General features: G+C 45.4%; 2 protein-coding genes across 2 annotated transcripts in view; both read left to right on the top strand.

The window, feature by feature from the left end:
- htr2cl1 (5-hydroxytryptamine (serotonin) receptor 2C, G protein-coupled-like 1) overlaps positions 1-2950 on the top strand; it is a 126304-nt gene extending 123354 nt beyond the window's left edge. Inside the window, exon 6 of the mRNA XM_062517002.1 lies at positions 21-2950. Within this exon, the coding sequence (XP_062372986.1) occupies positions 21-1234 (1214 nt within the window). The 3' untranslated portion in view covers positions 1235-2950. The remainder of the gene's footprint in view (positions 1-20) is intronic.
- A 2606-nt stretch (positions 2951-5556) lies between these two features.
- Positions 5557-20000, top strand: part of zgc:109889 (uncharacterized protein LOC553542 homolog) — a 52504-nt gene continuing 38060 nt past the window's right edge. The window contains 1 exon segment of the mRNA XM_062516054.1: positions 5557-5793. The gene's annotated coding sequence lies outside the window, so the exon portion shown is untranslated.

Here is a 20000-nt window from a genome sequence, read left to right as displayed (position 1 = left end):
TCCTCTCCTCTCTCCTCCAGGCATCTCGATGCCCATCCCGGTGATCGGCCTGCACAACCAGGACAAGGTGTTTGTCAACGGCAGCTGCGTGATGAACGAGGAGCGCTTCATGCTGGTGGGCTCCTTCGTGGCCTTCTTCATCCCGCTGGTCATCATGGTGGTCAGCTACTGCCTGACCATCCAGGTGCTGCAGCGGCAGGCCACCGTCTTCCTCTACGAGGGCAAGGCCACCTCCTCCTCCTCCTCCCAGCAGCCCCTGAACCCGCCCACATCGCCGCCGTCGTCGTCGTCGGGCCCGCCCCCGGGCTCGGCCACGTCGCTCCCGTCGGTGGCCACCTCGGCGACGTCCGGCGGCAGCGGCGCGGCCCCGTCGAGGCGCAGTAGCCTCAACTGCCTGCGGGGGGCGGTGTCGTCGGGGCTGTCGTCGCGCCCGAGCTCCACCACGCCGTGCTCGGACACCATCTCCATCATCCCCAGCTCCGAGGCGCCGTCGCAGCTCAACTCGCCGGCCGCCGGACGAGACTCGGGCGGCGGCGGCGGCGGCAGCCACGGCAGCAGCAGCTGCGGCGGTCGGCGGGGCATGATGCAGGCCATCAAGAACGAGCGTCGCGCCTCCAAGGTCCTGGGCGTGGTCTTCTTCCTCTTCCTGGTCATGTGGTGCCCGTTCTTCGTCACCAACGTGCTCTTCGTGCTGTGCCACCAGTCGTGCAGCGCGCCGCTGCTGGAGGAGCTGCTCAAGGTGTTCGTGTGGGTGGGCTACATCTCGTCCGGCGTCAACCCGCTCGTCTACACGCTCTTCAACAAGACCTACCGCCGCGCCTTCTCCCGCTACCTGCGCTGCCGCTACCGGCCCACGGCTGGTGGGGGGGCGGGGGCGGGCGTGGGGGGGGGGGTCAACGGCGGGGGGGCGCTGCTCAAGCCCGTGCCGCTGCACGTGGTGCCGTGCCCGCCCTCCTCGCACGCCGTCACGCCCGTGCTGCCCGCCAAGGGGCACGGGGCCGGCGGAGAGGGTGGCATGGTGGAGGTGGGCGGGGGGGTGGGGGTGGGGGTGGGCGGCACCGTGCTGGACCGTAACAGCAACTGTAAAAACGGCGACGGGAGCGCGCTCCGGAACCTCCAGCTGGACCGCACGGACGACGACGACGAGGTGGAGGCGGGGCTCAAGGTCGGGCCGATCTCCCAGCTGTCCGTCAACAGCTGCCACGCCCCCAGACAGGACACCAGCAGCGTCTGATTGGTTGATTCGGTTGGGGGCTTTTTTTTTTTTTATTTTTATTTTTTTTTGCAGTGCGATGCAGGAACAGCATTATGGGATTCCATGCCAAGCATGAAGCAGATTCCCAGAATTCCACACACAGGCTTCCGGACATGCGTGTACATGCTGGATGACAGCCAGCGGACGCTCGCTCCTGTTCCTGAGTGGAACCGATCTGTAAACGGAACACACATTGAAACGACACGGACACAGACAGACAGACAGACAGACAGACAGGTGTGCTCAGTTCATACATCAGGGATGAACCAGATGTGCTGAATTCACTAACTCTCATACCTCCTTTGTGAATATTCTTGATAACAAATCAGCATATTTATGTTGAGGCTTTTAGCGAGACAATTTGGCACTTGTTTCAGTGTCCACAAGTTCATATTTTACATGCAAACATGTATGTGTGAATTGAAGTGATGATGCATGGACTCGAAAACGTTTTTTTAATTGATTTTTTCCTTTCAATAAAGAGAAGAAGGCAACAAAGGCAGCGAATTCGAATGGAGTCAAACGGCCATCTGGTGGCTGTTTTTGGAAGTGAGCTTAAAAAATAGCCTACTAAGTGACCAGCTGTTGATCAAATGATTAATGAACGCCTAATGCAACTGAATCCAACAACACGCACATTTTCAACATAAAGACACATTTTTATTTTCAAACAATTCCCCGTTCCGGGACATAAGTACTGACCAATGTTTTAGTATTTTCTATGAACTAAACTAAACGTCCATTATGATGTTGAAATGAAAAGGGTAATACACATATAAACTTGATTAGACATACATTTATTCAAGTGAACCATCCCAGGCTGACGTTCAGAGTATCATCCATTGAACGCTATACCATCAGACCATAAGCCTACTTCGCAGCACGTTGTGAACACATTCAGATTACATACATTTACACATAATAGTCTGTGCCACTATATGTAATGTGTGCCAACGTTAAAATGAATTCAGATGAAAGGGAGCTTCATGTTGACTCTTATCCTGTGTTCCCTGTCCACGGGCTTGACTGGCATTGGCATCAAAAGCACCCGGCAGAGACGCATAACGGAATGTAATTCAAACTTTGATTCCTCCTAGCATTCGGCGGCAGATGAAAGTGTAGCACGGCTAATCCTATGGAATGTGGTGTAATCTTGACGTCAAAAAACCTCCCTGGGCTTTGATCGCAGCGGGTGTTGGACACGGCCGAAGTCGAGTGCAAACTTAAGGCGTGGCGGGAATTTCAAAGCTCTTTGAATCAAATTTTAGCCATTGAATTATACATCAGAAATGAACACAGACCAGACGAATTGCACGTTATGAATGTAGTAGAGCTCTATTTTTTCTTTTCTTTCCTTTTCTGCTTTGGTCCGTGGAGTAGACAACCCTTGTAAGGGAGACGTGTGTTGGCCATAGAAAACCAAAAGACAGATGTTGAACAAATTTATATTGTTATTTTTCAGACAAACTCATTGCAGTATACCATGCAGTCAATGTTATAATAAATATCTGTGTGTAGAGTTAGCAACGTGTCTGTATATCTTGTCTAAAATGCCATTTTTATACCATTACCTGTGCGTGTTTGTCTGACACACCTACTTTGTTTAGGCTACTCGAGTATCTCATTGTTGTGATGCTGCTATTTATTTATTAAAACGTCCTTATGTGTGCATCATTACAATTGGGGCAAACGTCATTTATATGCCTGGAGAGCTGTTTGTCTGTGGACGGCAAGCTGCTGGTTTCAGGACCAAGGACAGCGCCAGATGGACGGGCCTGCTGAGATGTTTCCCCTCATCCAATCAGGACATTCTCTCTCTCTCTCTCTCTCTCTCTCTCTCTCTCTCTGTGTGTGTGTGTGTGTGTGTGAGAGAGAGAGAGAGAGAGAGAGAGAGAGAGAGAGAAAGTGAAGGTGAAGGAGAGAGAGGCAGAGAGAGACTTCTCTACCCCACGCCACCTCACTCTGTGTCAGTGAGAGGAGGGGGGCATTTCTCTACTAACAAGAGAGCCTATTCTTGGTTACGCAACAGAACCTTACACGATTGCATGTTTGCACTGCATATCCTGACTGTTTCTCAATAACTCACGATTGGATTGGGTATGCGCTGGGTCATGAGTTGAAGAATACAACAATAGTGACATACAAGTTCAGAGTGTTGACCGTGTGGCATACACACATCGTTTCCTTTAAAATCAGTATTCAGTCTTTCAATCCATAACTCGGTAGCTCTAGTTTAGATGATGAAGCTCTATATATATACCTGTAGGCTATATAGTTTATTTGTAGTGAGCTGTAGCGAAAAGTAATTCACGACTCGTAAAACAGGTGGGTTGGCTCCAATAATTTGCTTTAAGTCCAGACACGATTAGAGCGGCTTTGCGAAACACTGTCCTGCACTGCCATCTATTGGCCAATATGTAGAATATAGATGAACAGTGGTTATTACCATCTTCAAGTGGGCCATCGATTCTGCCCACCGCATGCTTCTCATGAAATCCGTTTTCATTAGCTGTGAGGGTTGTGAAAAAGAGTTAAGTGCATGCAACCTGGAGATGCACGGTGGTTAGGCCATGGAGATTGGCCTACGATGTGGCTGAACTACAGGCTACATTTGAATTGAAAGCAAATGGATTCAGGAGATATTCGGAATCGGAAATAATGTGTCTCGTTCTGTCATAGCATTATTCAGGAAAGGATGACTTGAGGATCGGTATTTTCCTCATTGTTTATTCATGTCGTTGGTATAACGTTTACCCTGAATTAGACCTACTTACATTGTTATGCTTCTTGTCTCATGCAGAATAGGCTAGTTCATTTTTATCACATTTTTGTACTATTTACATTCTCTAGAGAATAACAGCTATGCTGTTTCACCTTTCACAAAATGCTTGAGCTAATCCTGCAATGTCAGATAAAGGAGTTTGCGCTACACTGAGTTGTGCGCGTCGGCAGGCCGACCTGATAACACACGAGACCTGATAGAGTGCTCTGCATCACTGGTCACAAACATACTGGCATCATCAGATGAAATGGACTGCCGAAATGAATAAAAACCCCTCAAGGAATCACAATGTCACTACATTGACTATTGCACATCTCACAAAATCACAAATATAGGCTACAGATACACACCTAAAAAGGGGGTTCTTGGGATGCTATGTAGCCTTTGCAGCCAGGCATTGCCCTCCGTAAGCTTCCGCTCAATTTCTGTAGGCCTACGATATTAGTATGAGGGTTTTGTATGACCAGCCTAGATGCTATGTGGAACCATGCAGGTTTTAAAGAACCTTATGGGTTCCTTTGATGGACCCTTCAACATGTCTAATATAAATAAGTGGCACTGGTAAACTATGATCAGGAATTATGTTGGAAAAACTGTACTGGTGTGCGAAAGAAAATCCCAAATAAATATAATTAAATACATATAGTTAAAAGAACCATTTAGGGCTGTCATATGAAGCATGCATGGTTTTTAATTCTATATATTTCTAAGAGTGTACCTTACTGCAATTGTAAGGTAGTGCGTTTAGCCTAGTTTTTTTTTTTATTTTATTTTTTTATTAATGAAATTTCAACATACAACTCAAAATCATAAAGACATAAGGACAATCAAGTTATACAAGACGCTAGGGGGAAGAAACAATACAGAAGTAATTAGTGAAGCTATACAATTAATAGCCTAATAAAAACATAATAAAAGAAATAACATAAAATAGACCATAGTAATTCACAATAGCAATAATTGTAACATGTCTGAAGACACTTTCATGGCTACCTTATTTCTAACTTTTTGGAGTGATGATAGAAACATTTTAAACTCATTAAAGAAACATACAAAGGAGGGTTTTGTATTTCTCCATTTACATCGTTTAGCCTAGTTGATGCTGGACTAATAACGGTGTGAAGTTCCCCTTTTCCCAGAGGGCGCAAGAGCAGCGGGAGATGAGACATGGAGGTATTCTAGGAAAACAGGGCGGCCAACAGACACAGCGGAATATCGTTTCCTAATATCTGAGTTAAGAGGACTCTGATGTGCCTTTTGTCGGTACTTGGTAGGCTATAATTCAGGAATGTCGCGGACCCCAGTAATATCGCTTGTCCTCGACCCAGTTTCGGAACATTTTCCCATCGTTTCAGCACGCTGCCGCTACGTGTGTTTGCTCTGGATGGGGCAGTGGTCGGGGATGTAGCCTACAACCGCGCCTGCGCAATACGCTGCGTTGTTGCAGCTCTTCTCCCTCCCTCCCTCCCTCCCTCTCTCTCCCTCCCCTCCCCTCTCTCTCTCTCTCTCTCTCTCTCTCTCTCTCTCTCTCGCTGGAGAGTCGATGCTACCAAGGAAACACACATGCAGCCAGGCATCCAGCGGACACTGATTTCTGGATTTCGGCGGCAGCCCTGGTTCATGTGATCCTCATTAGTTGATGCTAACCGAAAGCATCCCCGCGGTATTGGGAGCCATAGATATGTAAACTCAACTCAAAAAAGCACTCGGCCGCAAAAGAGAAGAGAGGAGGAGGCGTCTACGTCTGAGAATACAGGTAAGCCCAAATCGCTCTATAATCTGATCATCAGTGCTTGCAGGCGGCTAAACAACCAAGCGGATAGCAAGATATATCGTTCGCACTTCTTGCCTTTGTTGTAAAGCTACAAAACATCACGGTGACAACACAAGCACCGTGTATCTATAATGTACATCGGTTCGGTGGGGAAAAGCGTCATTGCGTATTTGAGTGGAATGACATTTGTATCTTCATAAGCGAGTGAGCGGGTGGTGTGCGTGTTGTGTGTATGTGTGGCTGTGTAGCAAGTTCATGATCGCATTGGTGAGGTATGGGCCAATGTTACAGAGAGATTGTATGATTTGTTTGACAGCGCGGGTATCATTCTCCGTTTGGCTTGTATCACGGGCGGGGTACGCTTTGACAAGCCGTGCAAACAAGGCACCCCGTGACTGGTGGCCGCGGGAGAGCGAGCGAGCGAGCAGGCGAGTGTTGTCGCGGATGCGCGAACGGAAAAGCGCTGGCAGGCTCGGGCCTACCCTCGTGCGCAAGTTCAGCGTTTGTTTACCCCTGCTGTTGTGGCACACTGTTGTTAATTGTGACAGGTCGAGCATTTTACTGCTGACATTCATGAAATCAAGTGACTTCTCATTAAACCGTATTGTGTTTGTTGGTTAGGCCATATTTTTGTGAAGACACGAGCTAATTCCAAATTCGGTGCTAATAACACAATATATTAATGTGTATCTACACATTAACCTACCTACAATGTTGATTTGTCTGCATTTATCTTCCTTGTAGTCTTTATTGAATACAGAGGAAAGCTACTGCAGTTATATGAATAGTATTCAGTATTCACATTACTGATTTTATCCTTATCCTAATGCATTCATTGTTGTTATAATTATCATATCAAATGAATAAGAGTACCCATGTTTTGTTCACTCATGATGCAGACCCGTTCCTCAAATGAGGGGGTGTGTGAGTAAAAGGGGAGGGGGAGGTTAAACACCGCCCACCCCCTGAAGGCAACCTCGTGTGTGGAGCGGAGCCCCACTTACCCCAAACCCCAGAGCACAACAGACCCACCAAAACAAAGGGGCCGGGCAAGACACACTCCAAAACAACACTGCCTTTGCCAAATGCCCCACCACACACACACACACACACACACACACACACACACACACACACACACACACACACACACACACACACACACACAGCTCTCTAAGAACCAGTATAAGACCCCCCCCCCCCTTCCCTCAATAAATAATTCAGATCCATTTAAAAAGCCATGTGTCTTCTGTATGACAAGCCCTGAGGTGAGACAATGAACTGTGTTTTGGTGTCACAGAATCAATGGCCAGACATTTGGTGATGTAAGTGACCCTTGCTGTGTCACCTTGACCTTGCTTAAGCCTTTGAACCTACTGCCTTGCTCTCAACAAAAGGCTACAAGTCTCTCTCTCTCTCTCTCTCTCTCTGTGTGTGTGTGAGTGTGAGTGTGTTGGGGGGGTATAAGTGGCCGGGATGTAGTGCGTTATTTAACATGTCACTCCAGGGCTAATTGAGTTGGCGGGTGGGCGGACAGACACACACACACACACATGCGTCTCTCTCTCTCTCTCTCTCTCTCTCTCTCAGACGTCCACTGCCACGCTCCGCTGCGCTGGCCCGTAGGGGTGTGAAGTGTGAAGGGCCTGGGTGTGTGTGTGTGTGTGTGTTTTGGACGTCTCAATTAAGGAGCCGGTATGATCCCTCTCTCTCTCCGAGTGGGTGAGACAATTCACGGAGCCTGAGTGTGTGGCCCTGGCGTCAGCCGCTGTGCATTCTGCATTCCAGTCAGCATGATCTGTCCCTGGAAGAATGAGTCAAATGTATTTTTGTATGCTTTGCCTTTTAATCAAAGAAGAAAAAAGGCTGCACTTTACATACAAATGTGTTTATTGCATTGACACGTTTCAGCTTTGCGCCTTCCTCGGTGTGCTGAAATGCTTTGGCTTTTGAAATATTTCATAGTTTTATAGAGTTCTATAGTATGAAAGGTATCAATTCCAAACTCAATAAAAATACAAACATAAAATGACAGGCCTTGTACAGTTTGGCATTATCTTCTATCACCAGTCCCATTAAACTATGTTAAGTTGTTGTTGCACAGTTGTGGTGCTCAGCATTTTAAACAGCAAAGGTTTGTCCTATCTCTGTTTAGTAGCAGCCTATGATTCAGTAGCTAAATAGCTACAGTATACTCGGGGGTGAAGAAGGAGTCTCACGAACAACAGTGAGGCTCTTTTACAGACTCCTCTGTTTGGGCCTTATGAGGGAACGTATCTCCCTGTTGTGCACAGCTGTCAGATCCATCATCTATGTGATGACTATTCCAGAGAGGTGTTCTGCCTGTGTGTTCTGTGTTCTAGACCTGCCAACCCCCCCACCCCCCCCAGACACACACAAACACACACACACACACATACACACACACACACACACACACACACACACACACACACACACACACACACACCTTGGAACGTTGACCCCTTCCAACTGGGTTCAGTGCTTTTTCACAAAGTAGATGTGTCTCCTCTGGATCATTAAATCCCCCCTGCGCGCGCGCACACACACACACACACACACACACACACACACACACACACACACACACACACACACACACACACACACACACACACACACACACACACACTTCCCTAGACATAAAGGTCACACAAGGTCAAACAAGTTTCCATTTCTGCAACTCTCATTTAAGTGTAGAGGTGGGTCCCCATGGTGCCATATCTGCCTCTCACTCTTGCTGCTCCACGTTGGCCATGTTTGGAATCTCTGTATTTCTTGTGCAGGGTTTGAGTGCGTGTTCCATATATTAACTGAACACCGCTGGCAAACAACGGAAAGAAAAACAGAAAAACTAAATTAGATTAGGAAGACCACTGCAGGTTGTTCCCCCCCCCCCACCCCTCGTTCTCTCTCACACTCTCACACACACTCTCTCTCTCTCTCTCTCTCTCTCTCTCTCTCTCTCTCTCTGGGGTCAGGCTGGCACGAGACAGGGTCTTTTGTTTTCCAGCTCTTTTGTTTTGGGCAGAAAAGAACTGCAGAGTGTACGCAGGGCAGGCCAGGCCAGGCCAGGCCGCTCTTTTGAAGCCTAACACAGCGCTGTGGTCCTGTGACTCCATGTCTACATGCTCTGCACTGCACTGTACTGTACTGCGCGTAAATACTACAGACTACAGTCATTGGCCGGGTTTCCCAGATTCGTTAAGAAGCTCTTAAGTGCTAAGAACTTCTTAGGAGCGCTCTAGGAACGTTCTAAGAACGCTCCTAAGAAGTTCTTAGCACTTAAGAGCTTCTTAACGAATCTGGGAAACGCGGCCATTTACTGTACTGTGTGTAAATACTACAGACTACAGTCATTTACTGTACTGCTAGTAAATACTACAGACTACAGTCATTTTCTGTACTGCGCGTAAATACTACAGACTACAGTCATTTACTGTACTGCGTGTAAATACTACAGACTACAGTCATTTTCTGTGCATTAGCCACATTGTGTATAAGCCGCAGGACCATGTTTTATGCAAGTTAAAAGAAACAAAGCCGTACTAATACCATATTAACTGCCCCCCGTGTATTAACCTCATAGCTGAAGAAATGTTGTCAAAATCAATGTTTAAGCCGCGGCTAATAGTTGGGAAAATACGTGACTACATAGTCTACTGGAGCAGGACCGTAAGTGCTGCAGCTACTACTGAGCGTTCCAGTACAGGTTAGAGCAGTGGTGATCAAACCTTTTCTGTCATTCCCTACTTTGGAGGTTTGGGGATTTTCAAGCCCCCACTTTCGGGCCTGTTTATGACTCCTATTTTGTGTTTGTGTGTGTAGTGGCCTCGTCCAAAAAGAAAGGCAATATTAAAGATATGCACAAAAACAAAAAAGAAAATCACCTGTTCATGGCGCTCCACCTGCCCCTATTCCCCAAGCTAATGGCGGACACGCTCATCACCAGAGGGACTTCCAATAAAATGCCAAATCATGACAATGCTACAGTATAGGCTAATCATTATAGACTTAATGTCTTAATGTAGACCAGTCTTCTAAACTGTGTTTTTCTATGCGTAGGAAAAGGAACACTTCAGTTACACGCCGGTGTAGCTTCCCTGGGACATACAGTATGTCACTGTGGTAAAGGCTCTGTGTTAGAGGAGCTGTTGCGGTTATGATCTCCATTACTGGTTCAGTACAGTCAGTGTTACCAGATTGGGTTGACGGATTTCCGCCCGATCACCCCGCCGTCTGCAGCTAAAAACCGCCCAATGATGTTTTTCTCATAGAGAACCATTGAACTCAAAATGTTATGTGCCTGCCTACTGCTTATTTTCCCCTGCCGAATGATGTAAAAAGAAGCCCAATCTGGCAACACTGAGTACAGTCTATGTGCATTATACTTTTACAGTGGCATTGTAGTCTGTGTAATGGTCTATTGCATGACTCGCTCCCTCTCCCTTGGACACAGTAGCCCTACGTGTTTGTCCCAATAGGGCCAGCCAAGGGTGGGCTGTAACAGCAACAGCGAGCAATTGAAATGTCCTTGACAGAATTGCATCTGTGGCCTCCATTCAGGTCTGAATGGCCATTTCAAGTCGCTTAAAAACTTTATAGTTGCCGTTTATTCATTTGTTTGCTTCTGTTGTGTTGCATCAGAATCTGTTTTTTTTAGATTAGACTCAACGTTATATTGTCATTGTGCAGAGAACAAAGTACAAAGGCAACAAAACGCAGTGCCATGCCATGTGATGTCATGTCGGAACAACTGTTCATCAAAATGACTTGACCGCTACTCTTTGTATGAGAGAAACTGTTCCCAGAAAGTGTTCTGTTCAATTAATTCAACTCATCAATGAATCGATTAATTGCTACAGACCTGCTCTCTCTCACTCTCTCTCTCTTACGCACTCATTTACTCACACACACACACACACACACACGTCAGCAGCTAACCCCACCTTAGGGCATGCAATCTGACTCAGCAGCATTTGGAGTGGCGCTGTCCAAGCAATCAATCATCCGTTGTCAGGGAGACGACCCCACAAGGCCCATAGTCTCCCTGCTGCGGGTACCACCAGGGCAGTTATCGATATTTCTGTATCGATCGTCTGTCGCCCCCATGCCATCGTCGGCCATGATGGGAAGTTATAATGCCATTATCAGGCATCAGGCCATGAAAAAGGGATCACAGGTTAATGTCATGTTACGCCTGGTGTCTGTCAAAACTGAGTTAACCATTTTAGACTGCAGATGGATATGACCAGAGCCATAGACAAGGCAACATGCATGAAATCAATAGCTCACAAAGCTAGTGTTTAGCTGCTATGATGGTAATGTTTTGTTTATGATGCTAATATTAGCTTATACGATGCTACTGTTTGGCTAATACGTTGCTAATGTAATGTTTACCTGATGGTGAAGTAAATTGTCAACGCTTTGCACACATCACATGTGTGAGTGTATGTGCTGCTGGACCCAAGGCAGTGCAATATGAAATATGCAATATCAATATGCAATATCAAAGTCTGCACACTTTAGCTCCCTTTCAATGCCATTTTAATGTAATGTAATGTCCACATTTTATGCAGCCATCTGCAAAGTGTATGAAAACTGACACTGTCTCAAATATGACCTTTCCTCAACTAGAGTGAATACATTGTATTTACATAACTCAGCACTCTTCTTCAAGCAGCGAGCACAATCGCATAAAAGATTGCCTTGGCATTCACTCTCGAGAGAATGGCCACAATGTTGAATTGCATACACCTTCTTACATAATCATGTTTTAAGAACAACAACACCTTGCATTTTTATAGCGCTCTTTACTCTCTGAGTGCTACACAGTGAAGGGGGAACCTCACTAACAATCACCAACAATGTGTTGCACTCACCTGGGTGATGCACGGCAGCCATTTTGCCCCAGAACGCTCACCGCTCACACCAGCTCGAGGTGGAGAGTGAGTGAGTGAGTGAGTGGATGAGCCAATTACACTGGGGGGATTGATTAGGGGGGCAGATTGAATGAGCCAGGTTGGGGAATTATCCAGGACTCCGGGTAACCCCCTACTCTTTGCGATAGCATACAGGAGATTTATTGAATTCATTTAGTTAGTTAAAGTTCCTTCTTAGTCCAGTTAAAAGAACTGTGTTGTCCTGAACTCAGCCTCATGACTCTCTTTCATTGACTTGCATTGTGTCGAACACAGCGCCCCACCGAGTCATGGTCCACTGTGGTATTGCAAGAGCACTGGGTCAAAGCAAGGGGGCAGGCATATTCCCGGAAGTAGAAACACGAAATGAGCTGGTGATCAACGCTCTGCTAACTCCCTTGGACGGCCATAGATTTCAGATTTTTTTGCGATCCCATAACTTCATGTAACATGTGCCCTTTGTCTCCCTTATAGCTTCTGTGTATTCTATATAGGGTATCGAAGGCAAAATTAATTCACTTCTTCCCCGTATATTACGTTGGTTTCCCGTAAAGAAGTATTTTAGCATGTCTGTTGTAGGGAAGCTAACGTTCGCCCGTAATGTTTGGATAAGAAGCTGAGTGAGCCTGCACGAAAACCATGACAGAGAGTCATTCGCAAGATCAGTGAAAATGAGTGTAGCCTACGGTAGCCTACTGTTTGATATGGTAAAGCATTACCTAGAGGCAAGTACACATAATAATAATATTAAAAAACGAACGTTAACAATTTCAGAGGTTTTCGATCTATCAGACGAGTTACAGCAGGCTAACGTCACAAAATGAGTTTGAGTCTGCGCAGTACGATGAACAGGAAACAAATTTTTGTTTCAGCCCCCTCTCATTGAGAACGACGGAGTCTGTTTGTCCATTTCTTTTAGGTCTATGAGTGTCCAGGTGTCTGGCCTGGTTGATGTTAATGATGCCTTAATTGGCAGGGTAAAACATCTTCCTGTTTCTGTCTTTCCTGTAGACTGAGCTGTTCCAGAGGAAGTTAGTTTACACAGTGGCGACATCTTGTGAAATAGGCTCATAGGCACCTTTTACATGATGTCAAAACGATTGATTCTTGACATTGTGTGGCTATACTTCTAGGTATACTTTTGGAGCTCAATTTTTTTTTAAAAAAAACTCCATTTAGCACCTTTAAATTGCGGGAGCATTGAAAAGGTGGGTTATATAAAGATGGGTTATGCCCTCATCTTGGTGTTTGAAGTTGCCATGGGGTCTTTGAACTACAGTGGAGCATATAACTGCTGTTCAAAGACACGGTGGAATTTCCTGCGGTACGAACTGATAACTGTTCAAGAGAGGTTATCAAGCGGATCATCGCTGAAATGACTGGCTCTTCACATGACAAAGATGGGTATCTGTGAAGTCGCTGTGAAGATACATTGAAGGAGAATTTGAACGGCGCCCTCAGAGAGAATTGCAGAGCTTTTGCACTGCCAGCTACAAAGCTACAGTACACTCAGCTAAGCCACCTCAGTTTTGTCATGCAGTAGACAGCATGGGAGCCTTGGCCCGCACAGTACGAGCACTTAGACCGCTCCAGACATATTCCAGTGCCTTTCACTTTAGACCAGGTTTTTCTTGGTCAGTAGTGTAATCATATTTAGATAGATAGATAGATAGATACATAGATGGATAGATAGATGGATAGATAGATAGATAGATAGATGGATAGATAGATAGATAGATGGATGGATGGATGGATGGATGGATGGATGGATGGATGGATGGATGGATGGATGGATGGATGGATGGATGGATGGATGGATGGATAGATAGATAGATAGATAGATAGATAGATAGATAGATAGATAGATAGATAGATAGATAGATAGATAGATAGATAGATAGATAGATAGATAGATAGATAGATAGATAGGTAGATACTTTATTGATCCCGAAGGGGAAATTCAAGGATTCTAGTGGCGTTAGAATAGCAATTTGTGATCATGCACCTGACAGTCCAAGCCTACTTTTTTCATTCGCATGCCTGTGGGAACGCTAGATTAATTTGATAACTAACGACTGACTACGGATTATTGCATCAGGTGGTGTAAGATAAGAATGAGATTTGGGCTGTGCCTGATGCCAGGAGGCACTGGGTGTAAGATATGAACCTTAAAATCGAAACTTTTCTGTTTTCATTTGTCTTGGCACTGTTTCTTTCTGTGTGTGTGTGTGTGTGTGTGTGTGTGTGTGTGTGTGTGTGTGTGTGTGTGTGTGTGTGTGTGTGTGTGTGTGTGTGTGTGTGTGTGTGTGTGTGTGTGTGTGTGTGTGTGTGTGTGTGTGTGTGTGTGTGTGTGTGTGTGTGTGTGTGTGTGTGTCCAGAGTCCTCTCTGGTTATTGAACGGCATGAAGCAGCACAGCGCCACATTCGGCGCTCCTGTGACACATATCTCGCGCGTGTCCCAGATTTTTCACCTGTCACATCCTCAGGGCAAATCTGAAGGAGCCGCTTTACTTCCTCCACCCTCCCAGAGAACGATGGACTGGGCTGTGTCTGTTTTTAATGGACTAACTCCGATGTCCTGGGTTAAACCATGGACAGTTTGGTCATCTGATCCGTTGTCCGTTTTGATAGGGGCCTCACATGTAAATACAGGCTAAAGTCACATGATGCGCATTTAGCAATTCAGCACATGCATTCAGCGTGTCTAGATAGACAGATAGAGAGAAAGAGAGAAGAGAGAAAGAAAGAGAGAAGAGAGAGAGAGAGAGAGAGTGAGATGCCAAATAAATAAGTGTGTGACACATTAAACCTAAGACTTCACTTGTCATTCAAATTAGGGACTATAGGTTCACATCTCACACGCGTCCCAGATTCATCACTTGTGACTCCCTCTGGGCAAATCTGAAGAAGGCCACTCACTATCCCCCAGACGAGTAGGCTTGCTCCTCTCTAAACCACTGACACACTGGTAGTTCCCCTACTTACTAACACACAGATAGACTGGTAGTCTCACTACTCTCTAAACCACTGACACACTGGTAGTTTCCCTACTCACTAACACAGAGACAGACTAGCAGTCTCACCATTCTCTAAACCACTCACAGACTGGTATAGTCTCACTTCTCATTAAGCCACAGACAGACTGGTAAAGTCTCACTACTCTCTAAGCCACTGACAGACTGGCAGTCTCACTACTTATTGAGCCACAGACAGACTTTAGGTCTTTGCTGGGGTGTCTATGTCCTGTGTTTTACTGTGGAGAATTCTTCATTCTGTATTTTGACAAAGGGATAGATACGATGACTTTGGATGGCGTTTGAGGGCAGTGTTTTGCCCCACATTTAGATAATTGGCCTGATAATGGTAACATAAGCCTCTGTATCTTCATCTGTGTTCAGAAGTTGTGTACTACCCCACACTTAGATCTCTTAGCCTATATCTAAACAGAGATTTAGTAATTAGCATAGCTTCCTTCAGTAGGACTAACCAAAGTGAGTGTACCTTCGATTGTGTGTGAAAATATCACTTGGTTGTAACTAGCGTAGTGATCATGAATTGCAGAGAAGTAATTTGAAGAAACCTTAATTTAGGATTGTTTTGGCAAATGGAACATGGTTTCCTGTCAGATAAGCATAATGCCACGCTGTATCATTAACATGATTCAGTGGACACACTTGACAAAAATGATATTTTATTACCTAATTTTCAACATGTGGAAAATAATTGGAAGTGTAATCAACGCTTTACCATTTTGTCATCCACTGAAGTGAAAAACTTTAATTAAATCTGATGGATCATTTGCCATTGTATAGGAATGTTAGGCTATGCTGCCCTCATCATCACTTGACTGTATAGATTTAATTAAATGAAATTTAAATTGGATTTGATCATGAAATTATTAATAACCCATGCCATAGCAAAGGCAGATTTAGAAATCGTCCCTGATGTTTGCTACTTTCCTCCCCAGGAAGTAAATTGAGCCCAGAATAATTTGATAGCCTATCAGCTCCTTTGCACAGATGTGGGGCAATTTCACATTTATTGCCTTCATTGAACATTGGAAGAAATTTCACAGACTTATGTGAAGGTTTTGCATAATCTGGACTGCCACTTTGCATGACATCCAGCTTCAATGGAGCTATCCAGGAGGATGAGTTGTGAGTGTTTTGGTGGTAGGCGGTGTGCCAGCACAGTTGCTGAAAGCAAAAACTGCTTCCTCTCAAGTTGTGAAATGTTGGATCTTGCTGAAAAGAACTGTCTGGGTTTGTGTGTGTGTGTGTGTGTATGTGCGCGCGCTTGTGCGTGTCTGTGGGCGTGTGTTTGTGTGTGTGTGTGTGTGTGTGTGTGTGTGTGCGTGCATGCGTGCGTTTGTGTGTGTGTGTGTGTGTGTGTGTTTGTGCTTAATGGCCTCTTTTGCACTGTTATCTCAGTTGGCTGCTTTGGCAGTGAGCTGCTGCTGTGAGCGTCTGCTCTGCTCTGCTCATCTCTGCTGTGGGTGCTGAGTTTGGACTCTCCTCTATTAATATCCCATGCTCTCATCTCATATCCTCCCCCACCCCCACCCCCTGCAGGGCAGGTGTTTCTATGCCCACTCAGTTCAGCCCAGCCCAGCAGTCTGCCCTCAATGACCCCCAGTTCTTAGGGGTGGAAAGGTACACGTGTTCGTACCGAACCGTTCAGGTACACAATGATAGATAGATAGATAGATAGATAGATAGATAGATAGATAGATAGATAGATAGGTAGATAGATAGATACTGTAGATACTTTATTGATCCCCAAGGGGAAATTCAAGAACACAGTTTTCAACTTGGTGTCATGCCCTGTGAGTGTTGAGTGGACTTACAGACACAATTTGATACAGAAGTGTATCGTATGTACCAAATACAGTCTTTAACACTAATTAGCTGTAGGCTTTTTTTGCATTGCAGACCAGGTTTAAAATTCTCATACAAATATATGAAGTGACAGACCATTATATCAGTTTTTGTCAACATCAAAGAAACAAAACGGCTTGTATTTTCCCTTGTAATGGGGTTGATGAGTTGGGTGGAGTTTTGGTGTAACATGTAGTTAACACACGTGATGTGTCATGAATAAAAAAAAAATATCTTGACTGACTATAGTCAATTACAGTTGCATTTATCCGAGACAATGATTGTTTTTAATGAAGCATTAAAACTGACCTGTACTGGAATGAGTTGGTATGAACTGAGCAAATGGGCTTGAACTGACTGAAGACCTGACCCAAACTCAGCCCCTCTGAATGGAGCCAGTCTGAGCATAATTGAGTCACACTGAATGGACGTGAACTCAATTAAATTGAACCGTATAAATGGGTGGACTGGAAAGGACCAGAGGAGGGGAGAACAGAACAGAATGGAATGAAAAAGAACAAAGTGGACAGGACAGAACAGAAGTACAGAACAGAACAGAAGAAAAGAGAATGCAACAGAACATACTGTAAGTGGACGGAACGGAACAGAACAGAACAGAACAGAACAGAGGTAAACAGAACAGAACAGAACAGAGGTAAACAGAACAGAACAGAACAGAGGTAAACAGAACAGAACAGAACAGAACAGAACAGAACAGAGGTAAACAGAACAGAACAGAACAGAGGTAAACAGAACAGAATGGACTGCACTGGTCTGGCTGGGTTCGGTCGGCCAGTGTTGAGCTGACACTGCCTTGACACACACAAACAACACACACAACACACACAACACACACACACACACACACACACACACACACACACACACACACGTGCACACACAGACAATGCACACACACACACACACACACACACACACATGCACACACATGACAATGCACACACACACACACACACACACACACACACACACACACACACACACACACACATGCCCACACACACACATGCCCACACACACACACACACACACACCCAGGCGCGGTCAGGTTATCGGGGACACTGGTCACATGGTCTGGGCTTGCTGGTTGACTTGGTGCGATTGTGCTGAGGGCAACACATTTAATTGTGTGTGACGAGGCCCCGACTGAGTGGGAGTGAGTGTGAGAATGACAGAGAAGAGGGAGTGTGTGTGTGTGTGTGTGTGTGTGTGTGTGTGTGTGTGTGTGTGTGTGTGTGTGTACAGACTACAGACACTACTCAGTGTGGAACAGAAAAGGAAGTTGGACCTCTGGTAAACAGATAAAACCTTTCTCCCTATCTCTCTCAAGCTCTCTTTCTTTATTTTTTTCCTGCTTTTTTTCTAGTTTGCTTTCTATCTTTTTTTGTTGTTGCTATTTCTACCTTGCGCTGCCTTGCCATACATACTCCCTAGCTGTCAGAGACAGGACAACAACTTGTCAGAAGGCTTTCATACCCTCGTCACTCCCTTTCCTACGCTGCAGATTCATAACTACGCCAAGACTCCCCTTTTCTCTCTCTATCTGCTGGTGTCAGTTTGTCCCCCCACACACACTCTTTCTCTCTCTCTCTTTCTCTCTCTCTCTCTTTCCCTCTTCCCCTCTTTCTCATTCCCTCTTTCTCTCTCTCCCTCTCTCTCTCTCTCTCTCTTTCCCTCTTTCTCATTCTCTCTCTCTCTCTCTCTCTCTCTCTCTCTCTTCCTCCTCTCTGTCTGCCCACCTCTCTCAGTCTGCATGCAAAATGGCTCCACTGCCTCTTTCTCATTTTCATTTTTCATCAGGCAGAATTCTGACTTCAATAGGAACCATGGCAACAGCCCCCCCCCCCCACACACACACACACACCCTCCACCTCCCCCTTCCCCACCTCCTTCACCCTCCACTCTCCGCTTGTGTGTGGAAATGACACTTGTTTTTGTTTTGCTCTTATACAGTATTGTTTGTCAACGCGCCAGCATCTTTTGGACGTTGGATTTGGATCTTCGGGAAAAGCAATCAAAAGCAATCGTATTCGCTCACTAGTTGGGGGTGGGGAGTGGGGGCTGGGAGTACTCTTTATTCATCAAACTGTTTGTGTTTACTGTTTGTGTTTGCATCTCTGATTACTGACACATATAATATTCATGCACGATAACAGCATGTTGCATCGAGAATAATGCCCAACAGGTTGCATTGTGAGTAATATTCTACCAAGCCATTCCTTAAAAAAACACCCTGCAGTACCTTTTTGTGAGCTTCACATTCACATTCACCAATGCATCTTAATAGCCTGCAGAGAAATGTATCGGTAAGCTACTGCACAAAGGTTATTTCATTTAATATATTTATTTAATACATTTATTTAATATATATTTTCCTGGATATAATGTAAGCATTATACACATTATGGATATAGCCTACATTTCAAGGCTAAGCCTGCATCAATATTTACTGCCAGGCTACGTGTGGGTCTAATCCATAAATAGTGTCAAGTGCTAATTAGCATTCATGAGCATCACATGTGGGGCCATGTTGGATTTAACCTGATTTCTCTTACTGGTGATAGCATGTGGGCCGCAGTACCCAGCGATGTTAAACAGCAGATCAGAGAGTGTTGTGTCAGTGTGATGGAGTAGATATCCCCCACGGTCCAAACATCAGACTACATTGACATTATGGTTATTATGAGAGCATATTCAGCTCTTCAAACAGGGAATATGCAAATATGACATCTACGCGAATACAACCTCCACAGAATCGGATGCAGCCTTTGGATCTCAGCCTAGCATCCCGCCAACATCTCTGATTGGTTGAGAGTTGCCTCTGATGCTGATATAGTTCTCTGCTCTCATTGGCTGAGCCTGAAGTCTCCTATATACTGAATGATTCAGCACTGATTTACATTCCTGTCATAATTGGTTGATGAAGCTCCCTCCCTCCAACACACACACACACACACACACACACACACACACACTTAGGGTGACTCATTATGGAGATGCACACTTGAGCTGTCTGAATGACATGCTCCCACTCAGTGTGTAGTGATTGGCTAAGCACTGACGTGCCCTCCAGAGCTGATTCGCTCTAATCAAGAGGTCCCGCCCATTCTTTTGCTATATCCTGTAAGAATGATTGGATGTAGCATTCATTCATGCAACCTATTAAACTCGCTTGGTTTGCTTGATTTGACATGTTGACCTGTGAGCTGATTGGATGTTGCAATGAAACGCTGCTCTCTGGTTGGCTGAGCCCTGATAAGACAGGCCCTCCTGGGGTGAGTGGCTGTAATGAAGTGCGGTGAGCGTTAAACTCTGACCGCAGACGGTGGTCCAGCAGATTGCAGGCACT

This window comes from Sardina pilchardus, chromosome 16 (genome assembly GCF_963854185.1).
Source record: "Sardina pilchardus chromosome 16, fSarPil1.1, whole genome shotgun sequence".
In the NCBI taxonomy this organism is placed as follows: domain Eukaryota; kingdom Metazoa; phylum Chordata; class Actinopteri; order Clupeiformes; family Clupeidae; genus Sardina; species Sardina pilchardus.
This window is presented reverse-complemented; position numbering and strand designations above follow the sequence as displayed.